General features: G+C 51.0%; 1 protein-coding gene across 1 annotated transcript in view; it reads left to right on the top strand.

Moving 5' to 3' along the window:
- The window catches only part of Wwp2 (WW domain containing E3 ubiquitin protein ligase 2), a 117324-nt gene extending 99957 nt beyond the window's left edge, over positions 1-17367 (top strand). Inside the window, exons 11-24 of the mRNA XM_048355208.1 lie at positions 4995-5049; positions 8169-8250; positions 8714-8842; positions 9255-9330; positions 9584-9655; positions 9854-9942; positions 11563-11722; positions 12935-13068; positions 13351-13491; positions 14003-14123; positions 14527-14631; positions 14981-15077; positions 15246-15318; positions 15644-17367. Of these exons, the coding sequence (XP_048211165.1) occupies positions 4995-5049; positions 8169-8250; positions 8714-8842; positions 9255-9330; positions 9584-9655; positions 9854-9942; positions 11563-11722; positions 12935-13068; positions 13351-13491; positions 14003-14123; positions 14527-14631; positions 14981-15077; positions 15246-15318; positions 15644-15743 (1434 nt within the window). The 3' untranslated portion in view covers positions 15744-17367. The remainder of the gene's footprint in view (positions 1-4994; positions 5050-8168; positions 8251-8713; positions 8843-9254; positions 9331-9583; positions 9656-9853; positions 9943-11562; positions 11723-12934; positions 13069-13350; positions 13492-14002; positions 14124-14526; positions 14632-14980; positions 15078-15245; positions 15319-15643) is intronic.

The following is a 17367-nucleotide window of genomic DNA, read 5'->3' as shown; positions in this document are numbered from 1 at the left end:
TCCTGGGGCTTGAACTCAGGGCCTGAGCACTGTCCCTGGCTTCTTTTTGCTGAAGGCTAGCACTCTGCCAGTTGAGCCACAACACCACTTCCAGCTTTTTCTATGTATGTGGTGCTGAGGAATCGAACCCAGGGCTTCATGTATACAAGACGAGCACTTTACCACTAGGCCATATTCCCAGCCCCAAAAGTGTTTTTTCTTCTGTACCATACTTCAAGCAGTTCATTCTCTAGGTTGACTGGGACATTTGGTGTGTGCGAAAGGGAAAATTGGAAGGAGCTGGCACCCAGGTCTGCTTGGTGTTTGCGAAGCCTTCATTCTTCTTGCTTGCCTCTCTCATTTTAGCATGTCTTCCCACACTGGTAGAACTTGGACTTGGAGAATTCCCTAGAAGTAAAAATATAATGCAGAAATGTCTCTCTTTCTGAGTACCCTAAACTGGTTTGCTCAGCATAGCTGGGGACATAGGACAGGTCTGTATAGAGGTGGGGACCACCTTTTCTCCATGAAACACATATTGTATTGAAAAATGTGATGCGAATCTTGTTTTGCTCTGCTCTCAATGTCTCTCTGTTGCTTTTCCTCCCCTTATGGATTTGCTTTTCCCTCTTGTTTGCTGTGCTGCCATGTCCTGGTTACAAGTAAGAAGGGTTGCTTTCATACAGTTATTTTGGGGTTTGGCTTTGGACCAGGGTTTGACTCGGAAGACTTAAGAGCTGATACTGTACAGTGGCGTCCCCTCCTCCTCTTGCTCAGCTTAAACGGAGACCTTGTTCTTAACTTGACTGCAGAGAGTATGAAATACAGTTCAGAGTGAGAGTCAAGCCAATCCAGGTCGTGGTGTTTTGGCCTTCCTTTCCTCTGTCTGCCTCCACACATACTTTCTTCATGTTCTCTAGGTTATTGTTCTCCATATTTCCGGTGTGTTTTTCTTTCCTAACTCCCCCTTTGCTTGTGTTTCTTGAGGTCATTGTATGTATATTTTTGTTTATTTCTCTGTTGCAGTTTTCTTTGGCCCCATGCTTGCGGGGCCATTGCTGTGGCCCACTGGGGACACTGGTGGTCTTGTGCCATTGTGTCAAGAACCGTCCTGTAGCCTGCCATCTCTGCCTTCATTTTCCCCCTTGCCCTGTCCTAATGAACAAGAAGCCAGAGACGACAGAGCTGACACAAACCATTGTATGCTCCTAAATGTGTGTGCTCAAAGGGCACCATCCAGAAGCAGACACCTCCCTTCTGCTCCAGAGCCCCCTCCGACTGAAATCTCAAGCACCTAGGTTCCGTTCCAAGTCCATTGGGTAGATCCTAAAAAAACGCAGTGCCTGCCTTCCCCTCTTTCAACCCTTCTGCCCTTCCCAGAACCTTTCTTGCCCTAGGCTGTATTTGCTAGACATTCTTTGTTTCTGAGTTTGTATCTTAAAATATTACTGGGACTTTGTGTTTAGTCCCTGAGGGACTTGAACTCACATGAGCTGGCTCATGGCCTGCACCCCAGCTCTCCCAACCCTGGGATATTCCCCAGGTCCAGGTCCAGGTCCAGTAGCACAGCACTCCGTTACGTTCCTTACCACAAAGAATATTGTCTCTTAAAGTAGTTACCACTATCTCCCGGCTCTCTCCTATGGTCCTAAGTCCCCTTGCCATATCCCTGTGCTTGCCAACTCTGTTTCATATGACACCTTTTTACAATCTCTTAAGAGAAATGTGTTGGAAGAAAAGCAGCAGTTATGCTGGGGCATGGCTCACATGCTTAGCACGTGCAAGGCCCTGGGCTTGATCCCTTCCTAGCATAGAAAGAAAGAGGGTCATCAGTTGTCTCATTGGAGGTGTTTTTTGTTTGTTTGTTTCTGGCCGTATACACAGCTTTTATTTTTCACTTTTCCTTGGCTTTTTCACTTTCTTCATTAGTTTTCTTTTCTCATTTTTCAAGTTATAATATATAACTTAGGAAGAAATATCCAAAATGGTCAAGTGCTTTGTTCTAATTATGAGAAGTAAAATCACATGAGCGTCAGTTTCCAATGATTCTGATTGTGGATGTTGTTTGTGTATCAACCTCTGGTCCCTCCCTCTGCTGTGTCCTTCTTCTCTTCTTCTAGGTTGAGGTGGGATGAGTGAGGTGGGTGGGAGGATCCAAAAGACATGAAATGAAAACTCAATTTAATGAAAAAGATCCAACATTGTGGAGTTGGGGATATATGTATATTTACAAGAATTAAGAAAAAGGTTGGTTATGTCTGGTATGGTGGCATGCACCTGTAATCCTAGCTACTCTGGCCGCTGAGGCAAGAGGACTGATTGAGCCCAGGGATTTGAAATCAGTGGAGGTAACATTGAGACCTTGTCTTAAAAAAAAACAACAAAAAACAAGACTGGGAATATGGCCTAGTGGTAGAGTGCTTGCCTGCTTCGTATACATGAAGCCCTGAGTTCAATTCCTCAGCACCACATATATAGAAAAGTGGTTCTGTGGTTCAAGTGGTAGAGTACTAGCCTTGAGCAGAAAGAAGCCAGGGACAGTGCTCAGGCCCTGAGTTCAAGCCCCAGGACTGGCAAATAAAACAACAAACAACCAAAAACACCTGGGTACTGGTGGCTCACACCTGTAATCCTGGCTACTCAGGAGGTTGAGATCTGAGGATCGTGGTTTGAAGCCAGCCCTTGCATAAAAGTCCCCATGAGACTCTCATTTCCAATTAACCACACAAAAACCAGAAGTGGAGCTGTGGCTCAAAGTGGTAGAGTGCTAGCCTTGAGCAAAAAGTGCTCAGGGACAGCATCCACGCCCCGCGTTCAAGCCTCACTGACCGACCCCCCCCCAAAAAAAAAAAGTAAAGATATGATAAATATTTTTGTTTGTCAGGAAAAACTTTCAGTCTATTGATAGGTAGAGTGAAGTAAAAGACAACCTACTAAAACCCCTGTGGGGCCAGCTGATAGCAGAATTCCCACTGGAGCCTGTGGGTGTGTTATACATTCCTTCCTCAAAGAGCTGGGAGGCAACAGATGCAAAATCCTCCCTTTATTTATTTGATTGATTGGTTGTGGGGCTTAAACTCAGGGACTGGGTGCTGGCCCTGAGCTTTTTTGTTCAAGGCTAACACTCTGCCACTTTGAGTCATAGTATCACTTCCAATTTTCTGGTGGTGAATTGGAGGCAAGAGTCTCACAGACTTTCCAAAGTCAATCCAAAGTCTGGATTGACTTTGAACTGCAATCCTCAGATCTCGGCCTCCTGAGTTACCAGGATTACAGGAATGAGCCACCAGCGCCCGGAAATGCTCCGTTTTTTTTTTTTTTTTTCCTTCTTCTTCTTTAGGTTCTTAAAATAACTTTTTGTGAAGCCATTGCTATAGTGTTCTATTTGACTTCATTATCTACGAGAGAGATGCACTTCCATTTTTGCTCCTCTGCTCCTGTTGCTGAGTGTTTTTGTTTCACAGTGACTGTTCTTAGGTGGTAACTACAAAGCAAAGTGGGAGGAATTGGGATTTATGAAATGCTGCACCCCACACCTCCACCCCTCTACCACTTAACACACCCAGATGACCGCTGTGAATCGGAGCAGTGTTTTCCAGTATGGAGACAAGTCTGAATTGCAATGGTGGTTGTACGCACATCCTAGAGATGGTGCCCTAAATTGAGGCCAGCTTTCGCCTGCTGGGTGCAGTTGTATTCTGTGTGGCAAGAGCCCTCAGTGAAAGAGGCCTCCCCCATCAAGGAACTTACGGTTACAAGACTTAAAACATCTTTGTTGGAACTGGCTTGGGAGAGCAGCCTGTGTTACCACCTCGGAAAGAAAGTTTCTCTGTTCTTTCACTCGCGGGTGGAGGGGGGGCTAAGAACGGGGGTTCTTGGCAGTAAAAGCTCCACCAATGTTTGCTCAAGCTGAGACTGAGCCCCATTCATCCTCCGGCCCGCGTGTGGCTCCATCACTCCCAGACGGGGCCAGCCCTGCAGCCTGAAGTCTGCATTTAGAACTTGATCCCTTAATATAACGATTAAATTTTAGTAAGTGTAATAAAAATGCTAGGGGGGGGGGAGAGTAAGCAGGAGCAGAACAATACTTGTTTTATTTAACTGTGAAAAGGTTTTGACAGCACCCCCTCCCTCCCTCCCTGAAGGATATGAGAACTCTCCATCTACTGCAGCCCTTCCCCGGGGACCTTGAAGCCGAATTAGGTGGGGAGGGGGGCACTTTAATGTAAACAGTGACCTTGAAGTCCTGGAGCCTGTTCCCCTTTCCCTCTCCCCTTCTCTCTCGCCACCCCGCCCCCAGCCCACCTTCCCCAGACAGGCAAACACAGAACACTGAGCAACTTCAGGTTCAGGCAGGGGAAGAATAAAGGTGCTTTGTGCAGGGGAAGGAAAACCTTTCTGGGGGAGGCAAGGGGCGAGGGGCATGAATGTGCCCTCAGTCTGGGTGGATGCTGTACACCCAGGAGGGAGGTGAAAGGAGGAGGGCCCAGCCCGAGCCAGGAAGCCCTGGGTGTGGGCAGGGCTTGTGGGAATGATTTCATTGGAAAGGCCTGTGGTATTTTTTCCCCTCCCGTGTGTGGTTCTTGGAGAAAGTTAGGGGTGGTGGGGATTTCATTTGCCTTGGATGCTCTGAGCAGGAGCTGCACAGAGGCTGGCGGCGAGCTGGCTGGGCAGCCCTGCTCCCAAGCCCTCCTGCTGTACCTGGGTCCCGCTCCTGCCCCAGCACCCCGGCCCACCTTCTGCCCCATACCTGTTCCTCTTACTTGCCCTACTCTTCGCCAAACCCAGTGAGGCTCTGCTCTCTGCAGAGCTCTTTGTTTTTTCTGGTTTCTTTTCGTTGTTGTTTTTAAACAAAGACTTTGAGAGGAGTAGTACCACCTAAGGTCCTGCTGCTAAAATGTGGAAGTGAGTTGTTGGCGTTTTATTTTTATTCATTGATTTATTTTTAACTGGTGGCTTTTTTGTTGTTGTTGTTGTTGTTAACCTCTGTGTTCTGCTGTGTTTCTTGTGTTTAGTCTTCAAGTGCTTCGACTGACCATGATCCCTTGGGCCCGCTCCCTCCTGGCTGGGGTAAGTACCGAGCCCTTTCCATTCTGTGCATCAGCCTTGCCTCTCTGTCTCTGTCTGCGTGTCAGAGCAATGACAAACGGTGGAGCTGTCAGGTTGGGACTTTCTTGGGCCATGGCAAAGGAGTGTGACCCTAAAAAGATTATGGGACTGTTGGGTTTTGGTCCCAAGTTTCAAGGTGTCTACTTAGAAACCCAGCCCGTGACTTATGTCTTTTGACCCTGTTTGTTTTCCAAGTGAACTTCTTTCAGGTTTGTGATTCTGGCTGGAAGAGAGCACCTTAACAGATCTTTCTTTGTAGCTGAGATATTGGGGCCTTCAGCCTAATTTGACTCATGTGGCCCCTCTTTTATTTACCATACAGTGGTGAAAGGGCAACAGTGCTAGTTAGCACTTCTAAGTGCTGTGGCGCCATGCTTGGTCCTTTCTACTGGTAGCTACCACTCAAGTCCAAGTCGTTGATGCGATTCGCCGAGAATGAGTTAAGCAATAGACACCCATGATTTAGGTGAGATTATAGGCTTATGGCTATTCTAGGAAGCAGTAGCTATGAAAGAGGTGTCATTAGGTATGGTGAGATGGGCACGTTCTGCAGTTCTTTGAGCAGGGTAGGATTTTGTCCAATCCTGTAAGAGTTCCTGAGTGCTGAAGGGGGCAGTTTTCACAAGAATCAGCAGGTGTTGGGTTTTGTTTATTGGATGGGGCAGCAGAAGACAGTAAGTGCTGGTTTGGTGGTGTTCACAGATGGTATTAACGTGGCAAGGAGCACTCATCCCCAGAAATGGTGAGACTCCTGGGATGCTGACTGTGTAGGATGGGCATCTGCCTGCACAAGTGCTGCTGAGGGGCGGGAGCCTCTCCAGGCAGCTGCTCCCTTGTAGTAATTTTAGAGGTTCAATCAACTCCTGGATCTACAGAGCTTTAGTTAGTGAGTTCCCACTGCATTCCAGAGAGAGAGAGAGACTCTTCTAGTGGGAGATATCAGTACATCTCCCATTGTTATTGTTATTGTAAAGGTGATATACAGAGGGGTTACCATTTCATAAGTCAAGTAAAACATGCCTTTCTTTTCGGTAGTAGTATTTCTTCCTCCTCCTCCTCATCTTTCTCTTCTTTGGAACTGGGGTTTGAAAACAAGACCTCACATTTGTTAGACAGGTGCTGTATCATTTGAGCCATGACTTCAGCCCTCTTAGCTCTGGGTGGTTTTGAGATAGGGTCTCACCCTTTGCCTATGCTGGCCTGGACCTTGACCCTCCTGACAGGCCATCATGCCCACCTTTTTCTGTCAAGACGGGATCTTATGAACTTTTTGCCCAGGTTGGCCTTGAACCATGAGCCTCCTGCTCTCAGCCTCCCAGATAGCTAGAATTATAACCAGTACTCCTAGCTTTCCAGGTATTTCTTGACTTTCAGGGAGGCAATCTCTATGTGCACAGATGGCCTGCCAGGATCTCAGGTTATTAGTACCTCCAAGACAGGCAGCATGTCACACATGCTCTTAGGATCCTCCTGTAGACAGGACAAGGACCTCGGGCTACACAAGAATTTGTAAGGCTGTTTGGTCGCCGATGACTTCAAGACCAGGAGCTGAGTTTGTTTCTAGCTCATGAGAGGCAGATGGTTGAGCCTAGTCAAGCAAATTTATTTCTGTAGCAGTTTTGCTAAATAATAGTCACCAGTACGAGCAACTATCAAGACTTGTAAATGGGTCCCAGGTGCTAAGTGGGAAAACATTAGAACTGGAAAAAGAAGAGTCATGGTCAGAGTCAGTGCTGTTTATGAACAATCAGAAAAAGCCACAAAACAGTAATGTTCCAAAAGGAAGAAAAGAACATTCTGCTCCTAGGTCAATGCGAATCTTTTGGGCTCTGCGTTGGCAGCCCCAGAGCTGAGGCAGCGGCTCCTGCCTCTCCAGGGATAAGCATGCACAGAACGGTTAGGCCATAAGAACGTGGCAGCAGCAGTGAGCCTGCTGCTGTTCCTCCTGCTCTGAGGTTCCAGCTCTGTTTCTGCTACTCCAGGGATGACTCCATGGCTCTTCCCGCGCTGCTTTGCAGCTGAGCTCACTGAAGGTCTTTTCTAACCCCACACTGAAATTGTACGCGGTGAGGCTGCTTGTGGGTTTCAAGAGGCCACAGCATTGTGGCCGTGCCGGGAATGACAGCCCAGGTCCCCTGGCCCAGTGGTTTGCTTGGATTTGGCCGTTGGCTGAGCAGCCATGGTGGAGGATGTAGTTCACAGCCATAGCTCCTGGGCTGGGAATGGCCATCATTCAGGAATCTCTAGGGCGGCCAGCCCTTTATGACCAGTAGCACCCATGGGCAGGAGATAGTAGCTGTGTAATAGTTGCATCTACCTCCTGTCCTTTCTCTCCTTTGTCTTATTTTTATTTCATTTCCCATCTTCATTGAGGTGTGAGCGACAAGTAATGTCTGTGTTTATAAAATTCTAGCCATATAACGGCTACCAGGGAGAGTCAGAGACAAAAATCTCAGACAGGACTATTTGAGCTTGTTTCTATTAGGAAGGGCCTGATCGCCTCAGTTCGGCTCTTTTTTCACTTTTTAGGTTCTCTGTAGCTTCTGGAACTAATTATCATTTCTTTACTGTCGTCCTACTATTGTAATAAGGAGGAGAGCCATTAGCATTGTTTGTAGGATAACTTCGAAGCATCAGGAAAGATGGCTTCATTTGGGGTTTGCAGCCTTGCCCCCAGCTTTTCCTCCCACCTCCTGGAGCTAATGGGCTGCCCTAGTCCTACCCTCTGGTGCTGAAGGAAGACTTAGTGCTGGGGCAGGGGGTGGTGGTGTCAGCCTGTCTGGACACAGCTGGATGCAATTATGACCCGCTTCAGCCAGCCACCACACTCCCCTTCCCGCTTGACAAGCGGCACAGCTACAGAGGGTAGAAACATGTACATCCCTCCGCCACCCTGCAAAGTCTGGAAAGTCTCTTTGTTTTCCTTTTGACAAGTGTGAGTTAGCCGGGCTTTGGTTCCTAAACTTCCCCAACAGGTTGGCCATGGGGAAAGAAATTCACACCTAGCACCCAGGCGGTAAAAGCTGAGGGAAAGGGTGCTTGACCGTGATTGTTTTTTCTCGTTTCTTCTTCAATGGCAGAAAAGAGACAGGACAATGGACGGGTGTATTACGTGAACCACAACACACGCACCACTCAATGGGAAGACCCTCGAACCCAGGGGTAAGAGCTCAAGCTGATAGGGCTCATTGGCCAAGTGGCTTTGAATTGCATTTGCTCTATGAGTGCTGACGTTGGGAGTCTTTGCAAGATTCTTAGTATCTGGCTTTGGCCTAATGAGTGCACAGAAGAGTTTCGTTAAATAGACCATCCTGGTGAGTAAAGAGTGACCACTTGGTAGGGGCTGCAGTTCTCTGTCCAGACTGTGACAATATGATTGCAAAAGGCGGAGGTCACTCTTACCCCTACCTCCTAAGAAGCAGGACTAGGGAACTTGGTGGCTCAGAATTGCCAGCATCCACTCGGACCAGTACCATTCATCCAGGGCTGGTGTTTAACCTTGAGTTAGTAAGTGATTTCCTTTTGCCCACCTTAGGGCTTTACAGAGCAGCACTTTTGAGTACCCCTGCCTCCTAAGTGGAGACCAGAGATGAGACTAACCTTTAACCTCTTCTTGTGTTTCCAGGATGATCCAGGAACCGGCCTTGCCCCCAGGATGGGAGATGAAATATACCAGCGAGGGAGTGCGGTACTTTGTGGACCACAATACCCGCACCACCACCTTTAAGGATCCTCGCCCAGGGTTTGAGTCAGGGTAAGGACCTTCCTTCATAGGTTGCAGCATTGTGTGTGAGCACAGCCCCAGATTGTCAGGCTGGCTCCGGGTAGGGAGTGTTAGCCTCCAGTGGCTACAGTAGATGTGATATATTGCTCACTGCCCTCTAGTGGCCAGTGTTGACATCACCATAAAGGAATGCAGAGGAAGGGGCTATCTTGTTTATTCAGAATAGCACTTAAGAGATATTTCTTCAAAAGCAAGAGGTCTGCCATTGTTTCTACACTTTGTTTTGACTCCGAAGGTCTTAGTAGCAGTAATTTCCTTTCTTTTATGATTTTACTTTACGTCTTGAAATTTACATAGCATCAGCTTTCCCTAGCCTTAACAGAGATGGGCTGTTCATTTTTTGAGAAATCACCAATTCCAGAACTTCTTTTTCTCTCTTCAGGACGAAGCAAGGTTCTCCTGGTGCCTATGACCGCAGCTTTCGGTGGAAGTATCACCAGTTTCGTTTTCTTTGCCATGTGAGTTCTGGTCCCAGACTCCTACACAAGTGGGGCCGTTGGATGTTTAAACTGATTTCCTGGCCCCACTGTTAGAATGTCTGCAATGTAGCTAGAGGTACAATGCTTCACTCACCCTGATCTAGGTGTCTAGAAAGCCAGCTTCCATTCCTGGAGGGGGGGGGGGGTGCCTGTTCATCTAGACAGGAGATTACATTGAACAGATGCCTCCCAGTTTGAGGTTTTGTCTTTTCTTTTCTTTTTTCTTTTCCAGTCAAATGCCCTACCCAGTCATGTGAAGATCAGTGTTTCCAGGCAGACACTCTTTGAGGATTCTTTCCAACAGGTTAGAGATCCAGGGCCATCAAAAGCTTTTGGTCCATTGCCCTACCTTCTATCCAACCCATAATGTGGAATTCCCAAGGCACGGGTCTCGGTGATGTGTCTGTTGAACAGTAGGCTTAGAGTCTCTTTCCTACCTCCCTACCCTTCATCTGCCATGTTAGAGACAATGGCAGGCTGGCCAGATACCCTGTTTCCTCAGATCATGAACATGAAACCCTATGACCTGCGCCGCCGACTCTATATCATCATGCGTGGCGAGGAGGGCCTGGACTATGGTGGCATCGCCAGGTGAGCTCGAATGTCAGTTGGATGTGCTATACCCAGCTTCAGTGGCTACGGGGGAAGGAGCCAGAAAGTGTCTCCTCCTTGCTCACCTTCATTGTCAAAGTTTCTTGTATCTTCAGGAAGGCCACAGGATGACGCTCAGAACATATAACCCTCCTGGGTGATCCTAGTGGGCAATGGGTTGATTGAGGGCTCCTGAGGGCCCACCCAGGTCATGGCTCTGTACCAGGCAACTTGTCATTATTTTTATATCTTAGCAACCAGCTGTATCAGTGGATATTGGGGCCACTTGGGTTTTTCCTTCAAGTCAGCCCTAGGCCTCCTTTAATCACAAGGTGTCCAGGACAGGTGAAGATGGGTATCATGGAGCATATAAGCCATGCTGTGATAAAGGGCTCTGATCTGTGCTAGGCTGTATGTCATATGTACAGAGACCAAGAAAATAAAAACAGCCAATAGACCCCAGAAGAGCCCAGGGCACTGCCCTGTGCTCAGCCTGGTGTTCTCACAGAAGCTAACAAGCTGCCCGAGAAAGCGCAGCCTCCACCAATAGGCAGAAGCCCCGGCCGAGAGAGGGAGCATCTCAGCTGCGGTGACCTCAGCCCGCTGACCTCACGGTGTGGGGATATCTTCTAGCTTGGTGTTGGGTCTCCCCTCTTCTCACCCTCTGTTTGCTGGTGGTGTTGCCTTCCATGTTGCACTGTGGATGGATCGTTCTGTTTTCTGTGGTGACTCTTCTCCAGGCTCTGCTTGGTGGGCTTCTGGTGTGGCTCCGCCCTGTTTGTCTCTCTCTGTGTCCTGCCAGTGGTTTTACCCTATGGTAGGTTACATCATGCTGTTCTACCACAGGGTAGAACCACGGACAGGATACCGGGGTACCCTCTGCATCGAAGGACTCCATCTACCCGGCCACAAACAGCTCAGCCTCCAGGGGCCCGCCCCCTGGGAACAGCCCTCTGCCAACTTAGCTCAAGCCTGAAAGGACTCTGAATTCTAGCTTGAGGTTTATACCTGGGGTGCAAATAGATGCTAAGGTGTGGATGTGGGTTCAGACGAATGTGGGGGAGAGTGTGAAAGAAGATGATGAGGGAGGGCAATGGTGAGTGAAGCCAGATGCCTATGGTCCAGCTGCGGGGTAAGGATTCGAATCTGGAGGTGTGGGGAGTGCAGTTTTCATGGTGCAGGCGTTGGGAGTGTGTTACCATATATTCACATTATATTGCCAAATCATGTAGGGTGGAAGCAGGTTGGTTGCTGTCATACAGCACCTGCACAGAACTACTATAGCAATAAATGGGCAAGTCTGTGAAATTTATAACCTAGTATTCTTGTGTAGTGCACAACCTCCACAGTTGTACAAGGGAACACCTTAGCCATTCAAAGCTCCACACAGGAGACAGAAAGTCCTGGAATGTGCCACAGTCCTGGGACTGACAGTTTTTCTGAGCATTATCCTCAAGTGCCATTATCTTAGTTCACCCTCAGCCTGAGCCAGGCTGGCTCACTACCCAGTGGACTTGACTCCTGGGACAGTCCTCAGGCCTCCTGAGACACGGCAGTCACATTCACCCAGCAGGTATGTGGAAGGATCCATGGCTCTTGTTTTTCTCTCTCCCCTCACAGAGAGTGGTTTTTCCTATTGTCCCACGAGGTGCTCAACCCCATGTACTGTTTATTTGAATATGCTGGCAAGAACAATTACTGTCTGCAGATCAACCCGGCCTCGTCCATCAACCCTGACCACCTCACCTACTTCCGCTTCATTGGCAGATTCATTGCTATGGTAAGGGGGACCAGGAAGTCCCTGTGTCAGGAGTGCTTCTTCCCCCATCACTTCCTCCCCCTAGAAAACCAGGGGGACACACTCTTGAGCCCTCTAGGCAGCACCCAAGGAGAACAGCACCTCCTGGACTGGCACCCACGGTTTGGCCTCACCTGTCTCCTTCACAGAACTTTCCATCTGAAAATACAAAGAGCTAGAAATAGTTCTGGAGAAACCAGAGCTTTCTCAGTGGTCCATTGTGAGTACTGAAGGCTACACATGTGATTGTGTAGCAATTTTCTAGTAGAATCTCAGGGTTCCTGAGTAGTCAGCATCATTGAATGTTAAAAGTGCACCTTGTGGGGGTATTGGGACAGTAGCTAAGCTGACTGAATCCATAATTACCCCCTGCTGCCTGTCCCTGCAAGGTGCTGCCACCTCTCCCAAGCCATGGGTGGAAGGAATGTTGCCCAAAGCTAGACTGGTAGAAAACTTAGTGGGGGGATACCCAAACATAGGCACCCAGTGTGGCTGTGGACAGGGAGGCCATGCCATGTCTCCCGCAGTGCCTGTGGGAGTAGAGATCCAGCTCTGAGCAGGAGAGCCTGTGGAGGCCAGTGTGGGCTACTGTGCTTCTTTCCCTGGGGTCCCACAAGTATCCTCCCTCCCCACTCTGGAGGGTAAAGGTCCTTCAGGGTTTGTGACTAAATACGGTCCTTGACATCATCTAGACATTCTTGGCGAAGGCTCTGGAAGTGGGCACATTTCCTGCCAGGTCTAGGGACCCTCCTGGCCCAGTCTCCAGGACAGGCCAGTGAAGCTCTAGAGTATTCCCACTGGCCACCAGCTTTCACTCTCTGGCATATTTGCATTGTCTTTGGCTGCCTGTGCCACTGGCTGTGAGCACCAGTGAGTCAGGGCTGCCACCCTGAGCTATTGTGAACAAGTCTTCCCTGTACATGAGTCAGGTCTCTGCCTGACCAGCAGCAGCCTGGCTGGCATTCCAGGCCACCGTGGGCCAGCTCTGCTTATCCCTGTGGCTGTCAGGGTGGGATCAGAGCTGTCACAGCGTCCACATCAAGACAAAATAGTGTGCTCATTTCCTGGACCCTGCCTTGATCCCTGACACAGGTGGCTGCTTATGATCTGTTGGGGAAGAAAGGCAAGTAATGGAGCAGCCTTTTGCCCAAGAACCTGCCTGCCTGCCTCAGGCCCTGATTCTTCCTTCCTCAGGCATTGTACCATGGAAAGTTCATCGACACAGGTTTCACCCTCCCTTTCTACAAGCGGATGCTCAACAAGAGACCGACCCTGAAAGATCTGGAGTCCATTGACCCTGAGTTCTACAACTCCATTGTCTGGATCAAGTGAGTCCTATGCTTGCCCTGTGCTGACTAAACAGGGCTCTCCTTGGGTACTTGGCACCATGGTTTTAATTTCCTGTGCCAGAGCACTTACGCTTCCCTGGCCTCTCAGTGTGCTTGTGGAGAGACGAACATCTCCCAGGACTCCTGTAGGGTGGGTCTAGCGTCCTCTCCTACATCAGGAGATGCCCTCTGCCACTGATCAGGATGCTAAGCCACCTGTGAGTCTTTGGTGCCTCATGGCAACAAGATGAACACCTCCCCTCTTGGCTTCCTACGCTCCAGAGAGAACAACCTAGAAGAATGTGGCCTGGAGCTGTTCTTTATCCAGGACATGGAGATCCTGGGCAAGGTGACAACTCATGAGCTGAAGGAAGGTGGCGAGAGCATCCGAGTGACTGAGGAGAACAAGGAAGAATACATCATGTGAGTCTCAGGTCATGGGAGGGCCAGGGAGGGAGAGACCCAGCAGGTCCCCAATAATGGGTTTCTACTCTTGTCTCTGGGGCCCATAGGTCAGCACCAATTACAGGAGCCTCTCAATTGCACCCACCTGGGCTGGTAGCCCATGGCTGGTCATGTAGTGAAACGAGTTAGGGGAGCCCCAGCCCCAGGCCCTTGCCTACCTTTTGTGTGAGGGAGGGTTCCCAGCAGAGGGAACTTACTTAGACATTGCCATCTCTCTCCTGGCAGGGAATTTCTGTGTCCTACTTGCTGAGGTTCAGTGAGCAGTGGCAGGAAGGGTGCGAGGAGGAGGTAGTATGGGACTGGGGATGATCTCCATATCACAGAAATGTTTTCATGACTGCTCTAGGGCCTTCCACACCATGGTTCATGTATGCCAAATTACTTTGGATTTGTTGGCCACACAGGCAGGCCAGGAGTGCAGCCAAGCTGGGTGTCCTAGGCTCCATCTCTGACTGGTCTTTGGTTCTAGGTTGCTAACCGACTGGCGTTTCACACGAGGTGTGGAGGAGCAGACCAGAGCCTTCCTGGATGGCTTCAACGAGGTAGCCCCACTGGAGTGGTTGCGCTACTTTGATGAGAAAGAACTGGAGGTGAGTGTTGAAGGCAGAAACCCTGAGTCCCCAGTCACCCCACCCTTCCCCACCCTCTGGCTGCCTGGTATGGCAGGGCGGGTGGTTGTCACTGATGTGCAGTCTCCACTCCCCAGGGACACATGGGTGGAGAGAGCAGGGACATGTGTTACCCACAGGATTAAAACTGCTATAAAAAGTAGGGAATCTCAGGTTGGAGGCTTGGCTTAGTTGGTAGAGCACCAGCCAATGAGCAAAGTGTCAAGTACCAACTCCAAGTCCTGCTCTTGCAACAACAACAACAACAACAAAAAGAAGAGAAGTAGGTAGTTGAAGAGGTTTGGGATTGCTTCATCTGCTAGTGAGTAGATGAAGAAAGGTGGGGGCCAAGGTCCCGGGGTCCCTGACTCCTCCCTCCCTGCAGCTGATGCTGTGCGGCATGCAGGAGATAGACCTGAGTGACTGGCAGAAGAACACCATCTACCGCCACTACACCAAGAACAGCAAGCAGATCCAGTGGTTCTGGCAGGTGTGTGCTGGGCCCCGTCCTTCCGGGCTGAGGACCCGCCCTGGCAGGGGACAGTTCAGAGGGACCTCATTAGACCTTGGGCACTAGAACCCTTCATCTCCGACACTGTCCTCAACTTCCCCCAACCTTCAGGAGAGGCTCAGCCTGGCCCTGGACGGAGAGGAGGCTGTGATCACTGGGCTGGGGGCTGGGGCCAGCTGCTAGGGACCTGGGGAGGCCTGCAGGCAGAAGGTAGAGTTGCACAGAGAAAGTACCTTTGAGACTTCCCAAGCTGGTGGCCATCATCCCCTGCCCAGTGGGCACCTGGGCCAGGTGGGTCCCCTGACTGCCTCGGCTTGTGGAGTCACAGGTGGTGAAGGAGATGGACAATGAGAAGAGGATCCGCCTCCTGCAGTTCGTGACGGGAACCTGCCGTCTGCCCGTCGGGGGATTTGCTGAGCTCATTGGTACGTTTCCTTTGTCCTGCTGGTTCCCTGGCTGGTGGTGAGGATGGCTGGAGAGGAGGGTGGGACCTGGCATCCTTCTGGAAGCAAGCCAATGGGTGGGGTAGAGCTGCCGGTGGGCCGTGCCATGGGAAAGGCTGACGGAAGATGCCTTCTTACGTTGGGTAACAGGGAGCAACGGCCCACAGAAGTTCTGCATTGACAAGGTTGGCAAGGAAACGTGGCTGCCCAGAAGCCATACCTGGTGAGCCTTCTTTGGGTGGGATGTGGTGGAGCTGCATGGATCTGATGGGTTCCTCACAGTCCGGGGGGAGGGTGACTTGGGCCTGCCTGGACTCTGAGACTGACGCTTGCATGGCCCTGGGTGTTGGGTTGGAGAAGTGGGGCCTCTGACCTACCCCTTGTTCCATATTGAAACAGAAACACTTCCATCCCAGTAGGCAGAGCCACTGTGCCAAGGGCCCCTTCTCCTTCCACTAATGCCTTCAGGGTCTAGGGCCTTAATCACGGGATGGTAGGGGGGCTGACCTGGCCTCCTGATAACCCACTCTTCTCTCCCATCCTGACAGTTTCAACCGCCTGGATCTCCCACCCTACAAGAGCTATGAACAGCTGAAAGAAAAGCTGCTGTATGCCATTGAGGAGACTGAGGGCTTTGGGCAGGAGTAACTGAGGCTGTCCCTCCCTCGCCCCTCAGCGCACATGTAGTCCCGAGTCCTCCCTGCCCGAGAGGCCACTGGCCACGCAGCCCTCAGGAGGCCCCCATGGATGGTGGCCCTGCGTGGGACCCTGCTTTCATCACGTCGGTGACAGAAGAGCCAGGAGGTGGTGTGGCCCTCCCTCCTACCTGCTGGTGGCAGTCTGGAATAAAGCCCCTGGTCACCCTTGGCCCCATCACCCATTGCAAAGTCTGAGGGCTGACAGCTGTCTTCAGAACTCCCCCTGGGATGCAAGCCTGGGCTGTGTGAGTGCGGGAGGGAGCCGGAGCAGCCTCCAGGGCTGCTGAGGCGAGATCAGCCTCTTGGGATGGCTGCCCCAGAGTGAGAAGGCCACAGGTCTTGGCGGGCATGGGAGGTTCTGCTTAGCTAGAGCTTCCAAAGTTCTGTCTGAAATGCAGGCCTGAGGCAGAGACTGCGGGAGGCAGCTTCGCCTCCCTCCCAGGCAGGCTGTCCCCACAGAGGCTGAGCAGCGGATTTGGTCCAACCAGTTCTTGGTGTGGCCAGTTCCTCTCTTCCCTGAGGATTGAGGATTGCGTGAGCCACGCACCAGGGATCCCCAGGTGGGACACGGCAAACTCCCTCAGGCTGGCCTTCTACATAAACTTGAAGCGTTTGTGTGTAGGGTTGTTTCCTGCTTTGTTCTTGGTATGCTGCTGCCCCTTTCTGTCAAGGAGCTGGTGCCTCACGTGTCCTGAGGCCTTGAGGGGGCCCAGCCCCATTGGTCCAGAGCTCCCCCACCGCCGCTTCTCTCAGGAACCAGCTTAGCCGTTCTGTGGGCTCAGTCGGCCTCCCCTGGTGGCTTGGCTGCCCAGAAGCCAAGGCCTGAGCTCAACACACTTGCGCCTTCACTGGGACTCCCTTTGCTTCATGCACTCACCTAGGAGGGGCCCCAGCCAGGGGCAGATGGGCCTGGGGGACAGTCCCTGAGAGCCCCTGGAGCTGCAGCAGCTGTCCTTAGCTTAGAAGGGGGGCATCCTGGCCAGCTGAGGCTGTGTAGACTTGAGTCTTTTTTGGTCTGCCAGTGGGAAATGACATCCCTGAGCTGCCCCAAGGGCCTGGCTTGTTTGACTCCCACCGGCCTGCATTGTGGGGACACAGCCTGTGACTGCAATCTCGTTGTGCAGGCCCTGCTTGGGTGCTCCCTGGTCCAGACTCCCAGGGCTGTAAGGCTGCAGACCGGCTTCCTGGGCCCTGGGCAGGTTCTTCAGCCAGTCCCTGAAGCCTCCTGAGGATGGAGTCTCCTCTACACCCGGTCCTTCCCCGTGTAGGGAGGTTCGGCCCGCATCCACCCGGGCTGCAGTGATTTTGAGTGGCTGGCTTGCTGCCGTGCAGCCCTTCCTTTGATCACTCACTGTACTCGCCCTGCACATGTCACCGCGAGGGCCGCGAAGGTGGGAGCTGCCAGCCAGGGTGTTCACGTGTGTTTGTATGTGTGCGTGCATACATGTATATAACGGAAATGTCTGTGGAATGCCCTGCAATAGCACCACTGGGTTGGTCAACAGACTGTTTTGTAATGCCCGCCCTGCCTTGGTATTGCCAGTTTCTTGTGCAATAAACAATCAGCAGCTGTG

Source organism: Perognathus longimembris, chromosome 10, assembly GCF_023159225.1.
Source record: "Perognathus longimembris pacificus isolate PPM17 chromosome 10, ASM2315922v1, whole genome shotgun sequence".
Lineage (NCBI taxonomy): Eukaryota > Metazoa > Chordata > Mammalia > Rodentia > Heteromyidae > Perognathus > Perognathus longimembris.
This window is presented reverse-complemented; position numbering and strand designations above follow the sequence as displayed.